Source organism: Nanorana parkeri, unplaced genomic scaffold (assembly GCF_000935625.1).
Source record: "Nanorana parkeri isolate BGI_ZX_2015 unplaced genomic scaffold, ASM93562v1 scaffold1234, whole genome shotgun sequence".
In the NCBI taxonomy this organism is placed as follows: domain Eukaryota; kingdom Metazoa; phylum Chordata; class Amphibia; order Anura; family Dicroglossidae; genus Nanorana; species Nanorana parkeri.
This window is the reverse complement of record NW_017307502.1, coordinates 458,980-467,995: the sequence shown is the minus strand read 5'-3', so window position 1 is coordinate 467,995 and position 9,016 is coordinate 458,980. Positions and strand designations below refer to the sequence as shown.

General features: G+C 46.0%; 1 protein-coding gene across 1 annotated transcript in view; it reads left to right on the top strand.

The window, feature by feature from the left end:
* The first annotated feature begins 5,722 nt into the window (after positions 1-5,722).
* SLC23A2 (solute carrier family 23 member 2) overlaps positions 5,723-9,016 on the top strand; it is a 76,218-nt gene continuing 72,924 nt past the window's right edge. Inside the window, exon 1 of the mRNA XM_018568724.1 lies at positions 5,723-5,978. Within this exon, the coding sequence (XP_018424226.1) occupies positions 5,874-5,978 (105 nt within the window). The 5' untranslated portion in view covers positions 5,723-5,873. The remainder of the gene's footprint in view (positions 5,979-9,016) is intronic.

Genomic DNA, 9,016 nt, shown 5'->3' with positions numbered 1-9,016 from the left:
GGAATCCCTGCAGGGAGCCGTGAGTGACAGTCACGGCTCTCTGCAGGGACAGGATCGCGAAGTGAGAGAGCGACGGTATGTGTTCGCTCACTTCCCGATCTATTGAGCCGAAGTGTGACAGTTTCATTATCTCACGTGGGCTCGAACTGCGAGGTTGAGTGAAAATCACTCGCCTCATAGTTCTCCTTTAACTGCATAAGAACTGACTGCAATGGGGTGAACAGAACACCAGAAAGCTCATTGGAAAGCATTGTGGCGCAATTTTTATGCAGCTGCCTAACTGAACGGACTGCATCACAACTGCATCTGGTTTGAACTAGCCTTCAGTGTCTGGGGTTGTATGACCTAATGTCAAAAGAAAACTGCTCTTTTAAACCGCTTATGAAGATTTTATTATGCAATTTAAATCATTCATAAAAATTGCATATACTGGCTCCTGCAGAATTTCGGGGGTCGAAAAACGTATGGCATCCTGATCCTTTAGTAATTTTGCTGCCCTCACGGGGGTGTATGTGCTTCTCTTTCTTCACGGTGACTCAATCTAGACCAGTGGTTCTCAACCTATGTAACCTCAGGACCCACATTTGTGCTTGGACATTAAGTGGCGACCCTAGTCGCACGGCATTGCGGTACCACGCGTTCCGGTGGGATATTGCTACTAGAGCTGCAACAGTTATTCGATTAAGTCGATTCATCGGCTAAAATTCAAATTTCCCGCTCGCCGCTGCCCGCCGCTTACGCCCGCCGCTTACGCCACGCCCACGTCGTTTAAGCCGCTCGCGCCGACGCCGCTTACGCCACGCACACGCTGAGGACATGTGTCTGGCCCTCTCCTCCCGGTGAGCTGCCCGATTCGCCGCTGCCCGCCGACATGATCAACGCCGCTGCCCGCCGACAACACCAAGGTACGTGGCGATCGGCCGGGAGCTTTTTAATGCTGCCTGTGTGTGTTTTTTGTTTTTTTTAAAGCGGCACACTGCAGAACATTATCAGCTATAGAGGAACACCAAATCTCAGCAATAATACATTATACCAGGTGTTTAATATATTATTGCTGGGATTTGTTGTTCCTCCCTAATGTGCCTGTGTTCCGGGCGATCGCACTGTGGGCGAGGGACATGGCTGCGGTGCCATTAACTTCAATACAACCCCACACCCCTCCTGCCCCTGAAAACGCAGGGAGTCAGCTCGGCTTACATTCCAGTGCGTGTGCGTGGTGCTCGTGTGGCGACGTTGCACATGGGGAGAGGTGTCCTCCCCCTTTCCATCTGCAGCGTCTGCCACATTCAGCCGGCACCCGCACGAGCATAGCCGTAGCCTGCTCCTTTTGCGCCCGAGGCAAGAAAAAAAACCGTGTGGCCCCCCCACCGGCGTGTGATGTCACCCAGTGCCCTGCCTCCAGGATTTTTTTTTTTTATTATTTCTTTTTTTTTAACTCTTGGGGGGGGGAGGGGGCTTCTGGGAAATATTAGGGGTCTAAACAGCCCCCTGATATTTCACTTTTAAAAGAGAAATTGAGGACACAAAGTGGAAAGCACAGAGGCTTCCCATTCATTCAGAAAATATTTTACTATCATCCAGGTTCTGAATGCGGAGGAGCCTCTGTAGTGAGTGCTTCTCCCCATTGAGAAACTCATGAATGAACAGGAAGTGATGCAAATCAGATCCTGTTCATTCATAACTGGGGACACAAAGTACTATGTGTCCCCAGTTATTTACAAACACTGGAGTGATCAGCTGACCGCTCCAGTGTTTGTCCTGCGCAGGGGATTGGTACATATCACTGATTAGCATATCACTGATATGTACCGATCCTCTGCCGCTCGACCACGCACAGGGGGCGTCGGAACCTGGCCGAGCGTCTCTCTCTCTCCTCACCGCTCGGCCTTAGTTCTGTGACAGCGGCTCCCTCCTCCACTGCGGGCTGCAGCGGTTCTTTCACTTCTCGGATCCCCACTGCATACAGATGGGGGAGAGCAGCGGGAATCCAGAGAAGCATCGCGGGAGGAGAGGCCATCGCGATCTACCACTGATCGCTACACGATCGACTGGTAGATCGCGATCGACCTTATGGGCACCCCTGGTCTACTCGAAGAAATGTAATTTCCATTGATTTTCTTTGTACGTTTTGCAGTCCTTGCCATTCAGGTCGGACAAGGTGCTTGTGAATATCATAGTATATGGCCAACCTGAAAGATTTACTGCACATTAGATGATAATTGTCTCACACTGAAGACTTTTGTGTATTCCTAAGTGTCAGATGTACCAGAGCAGAACAGATAATCTTGGTTGGAGAAAGGTCATTCTGCTCTGTCTGAAATGTGTTTTGTAGAAGAGCTACATGGCACTTTCACTTCACAACATGCAGCAAGATTGCTATGTGTCTACACTAATATTTAATCTCGGTTGTAGTATCTCTTACACATTGCTCTTCCTTGTCTGATGAGCCGGCTGCAAAGCAGTGAAAATCTTTTCTTTAATGAGAATGTATCGTGTGATTTATTTTTATTTTTTTAAGGAAACCCAAGAACACAAATGTAATATATTTCAGCTTACCAATCCTTGGATGTGGTGGCTGCATTCATTTTCTTTTTCCCAATTCATCTTCCTGGACAGCACAGGAGAGAGAGGATCCACCCGCATAAAACAGGAAACACATCTTTCACAATTAAAATAAAGGGGAGGTCTCTCCTGACCACCTCGGTTATTGTGTCTTTTATTATTATTATTAGGGTTGCACAGATACCAAGTACAGTACTGGGTACGAGTACATGTACAGATACTTTTGAGCTCCAAGACTAGACTAGAGAAAAATTAAAAAATTAGGAGTCAGCTGTCATTTGTAAGGAGCACACGGAGCTCCTGGGATTTGTACATCTCTGTTTTAATGTAGGATTTTGTTTTTATAAATATAAATAAAGGGATGCACAGATACCAGATTTGCGAGTATGAGTACTGATACTTGCCGAGTACTTGCAAGTACGAGTACTGATACATTTTTGTTTATTGTCATGTGACAGTTTTTCTAAAACAATACAGACTAATGATTTCAGGACAGTGGTGGAGCGCCAGAGCCAGGTCCCAGCTGCAACCCCGGTAGTTCTCATAAAAATGCCAAGTATCTGCACTGGTACTCGAAAAGTATCTGTGCATCCCTAATTATTATACAGGATTTATATAGCGCCAACAGTTTGCGCAGCGCTTTACAATATAAGGAAGACATTCCAATCACTACAATTTAAGACAAGATGGTAAGGAGGGCCCTGCCCCTCTTTTTCCAGCTAAATATATTTTCTACCAGTACTGAGAAACACCAGTTGATTTTGTCAAAATTCCAGCGTCCTTGTTACTTCCTGCGCACTGAACTGATAATTTGACAGCGTTCTCAGTAGTGATGAGCTGAGGCTTGGTGCAAGTCCAGTTCGTCTGAAGTCGCCCAAGCCCGCTCAAAACTATGGGGGGACGCCCCCATATGGATGAATCAGTTGTGGTAGGCGCATTCCCCACCCCGAATCATGTCATGGAGGAGCGGGGAATACAACTCATTGTGACAGACATTGTGTTTGTAGACCAAATCAGGAGAGCAGCCTAGTGACAACACTGCTCCTCCACAGAAACAGTATGGGATGGAGGGGGGGGGGGGGTCCGGGGAAGGGGAGGGCAATGAGTGCGCTGTCAGCAGCTCTGTCCGGCATCCTGCCCAGCTTGCTGACATCACCGGCTGCCAGGAGCTTGGCGGGACACAAGCCAAGTGTCCTGCTCAGCTCCCAGCAACTGGTGAGGTCTCTGAGCCGGGCTGGAAGCCACACAGAGCGTCACAGGTTGCTAATAGCCCTTTGCAACCTGGGATACTGTTGCCGCCACCCCCACTACCTGGCTGCCCCTCAATGAGATGCCACCTGCCTCATTATAGGGATGAACTTGGTGACAATGCTGCTCCTTTTATAGATACAGTACTGTGCAGTGTGTGAGCGTTGTCACCCTAGGATGGGAAGCATGTTACTGGCAGGTGAAAATAAAGGGAAAGAAGCCAATGCCGCCACCACTGGTGAGCAGCAATATATGACATTTCTGATTTTGTGATTAGATATGCTAAGATAAACACGTGAATTGGATCCACTTGATGTGAATAATCTTATCCGTATGTGTTATCTAGAGCCAACACCTTTTTATTGCTGTCCATATTCTTGCTGGGCAGGTTCACTCTCTCTTTGTCCTGGTGACAGTTGCCACTGAGACAGGTGGTGGGAAATCTAAAATGTTACAGCTGTACCAAAACAAGAGAACGTTAATAGAAATATGCCTAACATTCCCTATGTTAGCCACAATTAGAAAATAAAAAAATTGGTCTATAGTCACACGTTTGCCCATTGTGACAATACCGTGACTGTAAAATTTGCTCTTTAATCATGGCAGGTTCTACTTTTAGCGAGCCATACACTTTCTCATGTTCAATAGTAGGGATGCACCGATATATCGGCCGCCGAAACATATCGGCCGAAAATGGCACTTTTGGCATATTGCCGAAAGTGCCATTTTCCTGCCGATACATCGGCACATCCCTGATTTCTTTCCTCCCAGCGGGGAGAAGAGAAAGTGACAGCCGGCCGAGCGCTGTGATGGAGAGCGCTGTGAGGGGCCGGCGTCTCCTCTCACACCGCTCTGCCACCTATCACAGTCCGGCAGAGCGGTGTGTGGGCGGAGACAGCGCTGTCACAGGAGGCTGGGCTTTCCTCTCTACACCGCTCGCTCAGCCTCCTGTGACAGCGTGTCAGAGAGGAGAGCAAGGTACATACACTCAGTGATCGCTGAGTGTTTGTACATAATTGAGGACATGGTGTATTAACTATATCCTCAATTATGAATGAATGGAAGTGATCTACATCCCCTCCTGTTCATTCATAGTTGTAGTTATAGTAAACAAACAATGTTCTCATGTTATCAATGAACAAGAACACTCCTAGAGGATTCCTGTTCATTGATAACAGGGGACACAGAAAAAGAGATTGAGGACTTTGTGTTCTCAATCTCTTTTTCTATTTAAATATTTAATAAAAAATGAATTAATAAATACAAATAAATCTAAAAAAATAAAAAGTTTATAAAAAATAAATACGAATAAAATATTAAAAACATTTGAAAAAAAAAAACACATTTTCGGTATCGGTTTCGACCTGACATTTTTTTTTGTTTCGGTTTTAAAATTTCCATTTCGGTGCACCTCTATTCAATAGTTGTGTTGAACGAGAGAAAATCAATATATTCCTCGCCCCATGCTAAACTGCATGGATGAAGCAATCTCCATTGCTGGTCATTTAAACAGCTGACCCCCGTGGCTGCCTAAATATCCAATGACTGCATCCGATGGGATGTAGTCACTCTTCTGCCAATGATTTTCCACCCAGAGTTTTGTTGAGTCAGGTGGTGCCGGCAGGGTATGGCTAGCTTTACTTTTGTGTTTACTGGTTGTGTTTTGTGGTTTCATCTTACGCGGCTAATATTTTTGCCAACTCATTGAAAACAATGCACTCCTTGCGTGGCTGATAATTTATCTCAACAGTTGAGAGAGAAAGATAAGTGACTGCAGACTTGGAATTCTACCACAATAGCCAATCCAAGGCAAACTCTAATACTAACTCGCCAGATGGGAGCTCACTGAAAATACATTACACTTTAAAGTAATTTGTCTTCATCTTTCTTATGCTTGCAGGTACTTTTGAAGGCCTTCTGTAGAAAACTCGTCTGTCTGGATGCTCGGGGTGGCAGACCCATCTCTTTGACCTCTGAAGCCTCATCTCCCTAACCCAGGTGCAACGTTCATCCCTCCAGCCGGGCTCAGCCAAGGCTAGATAGAAGTGGACATTGTTCCAGCAATGGGCATTGGTCGGAACCCCTCAACTAAGGCTATGGAATCCTCAAACTCAACCGATGGGAAGTATGAGGAGGAGACGAAGCACACAACCTTTTTCACCCTTCCGGTAAGCTACAACCTATATGACTGATTAATATAAAGTATGCATAATACTGACCTTACACATTCTGGTTCAAAGTCATTCATCTAATAAAAAAAAGTGTGTAGGCAATGGACCAAAAACAAACAATTTTGCCGAAAGGTCTGTGATGTGATCACTTGCTTTACCTGCTCAGGTCAGCGGCACGTGTGCATCAGTGACAAATGCAGTATGCATCAACTGCACACGTACAGCCAGTTTGGAATCACATCTGATGGTGTTTGGCCAGTTTTACGCAGATGTCTATAGGAATGTTGGGAGGTGCCATAACTGTACATTGCTATATAGAACCAGCTTCCAGTGTAGTGACAGGTTCAAGCAGGTGGTTTGTGTAAGCTTACACACCTTTCTGATCACGGGACAGGTGCACAGGAAATAATTTATCTAGCTTTTATCATTGTTCATGGGCAATAAGGCCTCCAAACAGTGCATAAAAAGCTTATTTCACTGCAAGATGTAGTGCGACTCATCTCCAATCATTATTCTTGGCTGATAAGGGTGTTTTTATTACTCTACAGTGGTGTTAAAGTTTAACTATGCACATTGTTAACTTCAAAAGCAAAAAAAATGAATCTACTCCGAGATACTATTTATTTTTTAACAGGTTTTTTTTATAGCACCGACCATTCACACAGTGCTTTATATAGCTGCACAATAACATCAGTCCCTGCCCTCAAGGAGCTTACAATCTAAGGTCCCTATCTCACATGCATACAGGGCCGATACGGACAGGAGCCAATTAACCTTCCAGCATGTCTTTGGAGTGTGGGAGGAAACCCGCGCAAGCACATGGAGAACATGCAAACTCCTTGCAGATAGTGACCTGACTGAGATTTGAACCAGTGCTAACCACTATGCCATTGTGCTGCCCAGACTAGAGGAAGGCTGGAAGTGCAGCAATGATTCCACTGCCCCCAGATATCTGAGTCCCCAAACATTTGGCTTGGTGGTTGTTTCGCTTTTTTGAAGGTTGTGCAGCGGGGCACATGCAGCCATCTCCTGCACCTGGCTTGTCAGTAGAAAACAATAATAATCACAACAGGTTTTCTCAACTGTTCAAGCACTTTCTCCATCAATATCTGGCATTTTGTAAATCTGGGTTCACACCTGAGCATATTTTTTCTACTCGTTTTTTTCACCTAAGGCCTGGTTCACACCTGGGCGTTTTACAGTGTGTTTCTACGCGCTGTAAAACGCTCAACATGTGAAAACCAATGATTGCCTATGGGCATGGTTCTCACCTGGGCGCTTTACTACGCGTAGGAAGGCGCTGAAAAACGCCCGGCGCCCAAAGAAGTGCAGGAGTTTCTTTGGGGCGTTTTTCCGTGCGTTTCCATTGGTATTCCCGAGTGTGGATCGGGGTTAACAAAGCGAAGGAATGGACGGGGGAGGGTACAGCTGGCTCTGCCTCTAGATAGGCAGAGCCAGCTGTAAAGCCTGCAGCTGGGTGGATCCAGACAGTAATGTCTGGATCCGTCCTGGCTGCGGCGTCTCAGTATACCGCGAGCTGTAGCTATACTGATCTTTGGGTGACGGGAGGACGCTAGTTTGTGTCCTCCCGTTACCCTTAGGAGAACTATGGGGAAATGCCCTGACCCCATAGTTCTCCTTTTAAGCATGTGATCCCATTAATACTGATAATATTGTTCTTTGCTTTGTGAGGCAATTAATACAGTTGGCAAGATATTTTAACATGTTACACAATCAGCGCTGTTGTGAGAAAAATAATATGTAATACAATCTGTCCTGTTGTGAACATAAAACACAGGTGCATTTAGTGACCTGATCAGTTTCAGTGGAGGTATTAAGGTGATGTTGTATAACATCAGCAAACTATGGGGGGTGGGGGGGTTGGGTTTCAAAACTGGAGCAGATTTCCAAGGCATCCAATCAGCTTCTCTCTTCAGTTTGTTCAGTTAAGATTTGAAAATGAAAGAGAGAAGCTGATGCACAGGAAAATCAAGTATCTTGAATGCGCGCTTGCGGTGTTTTTCCTTTCCAAAACACATTTAATTGACTTGCAATGTGCCTCTAAACTTGCTAGAAAATGTGGCTAGGTTAGGAAGTGAATTCCCTAGCGTAGTCCCCTCCTTGTACGTCATTGCCCTCTCCTCTTCTGGGATTGTCTAATTACTGTCTGTGAGATAGATAGATTATTTTAGGAATGCACCGATACAGAGTACTTGGGTGAGTACTTCTACTTGCCCAATTGCTCCCGGTGCCTATCCCGATCCCGAAACTTCCGGTATCAGTAAGGCAAGTTGCGAGTCATTACATGCTCCCCGTCTTCCTGATTGGCCGAGAAACCCGCTCTCTATGGTCCCTCGTCACTCGTAGCTTTCTCCATGCTACTTTTTCGTAGCTTCTCCATGCCACTTCTTTTCCGTAGCTTCTCCATGCCACTTCTTTTCCGTAGCTTCTCCGTGCCTCTTCCTTTTCCGTAGCTTCTCCATGCCACTTCCTTTTCCGTAGCTTCTCCAATCCACTTCTTTTCCGTAGCTTCTCCAATCCACTTATTTTCCGTAGTACTTGGGTGAGTACTTCTACTTGCCCAATTGCTCCCGGTGCCTATCCCGATCCCGAAACTTCCGGTATCAGTAAGGCAAGTTGCGAGTCATTACATGCTCCCCGTCTTCCTGATTGGCCGAGAAACCCGCTCTCTATGGTCCCTCGTCACTCGTAGCTTTCTCCATGCTACTTTTTCGTAGCTTCTCCATGCCACTTCTTTTCCGTAGCTTCTCCATGCCACTTCTTTTCCGTAGCTTCTCCATGCCACTTCTTTTCCGTAGCTTCTCCATGCCACTTCTTTTCCGTAGCTTCTCCGTGCCTCTTCCTTTTCCGTAGCTTCTCCATGCCACTTCCTTTTCCGTAGCTTCTCCAATCCACTTCTTTTCCGTAGCTTCTCCAATCCACTTATTTTCCGTAGCTTCTCCAATCCACTTCTTTTCCGTAGCTTCTCAGAGCCATTTTTCTTCAACTGAAGAAGTGGTTAGGGGAAGCTAGGA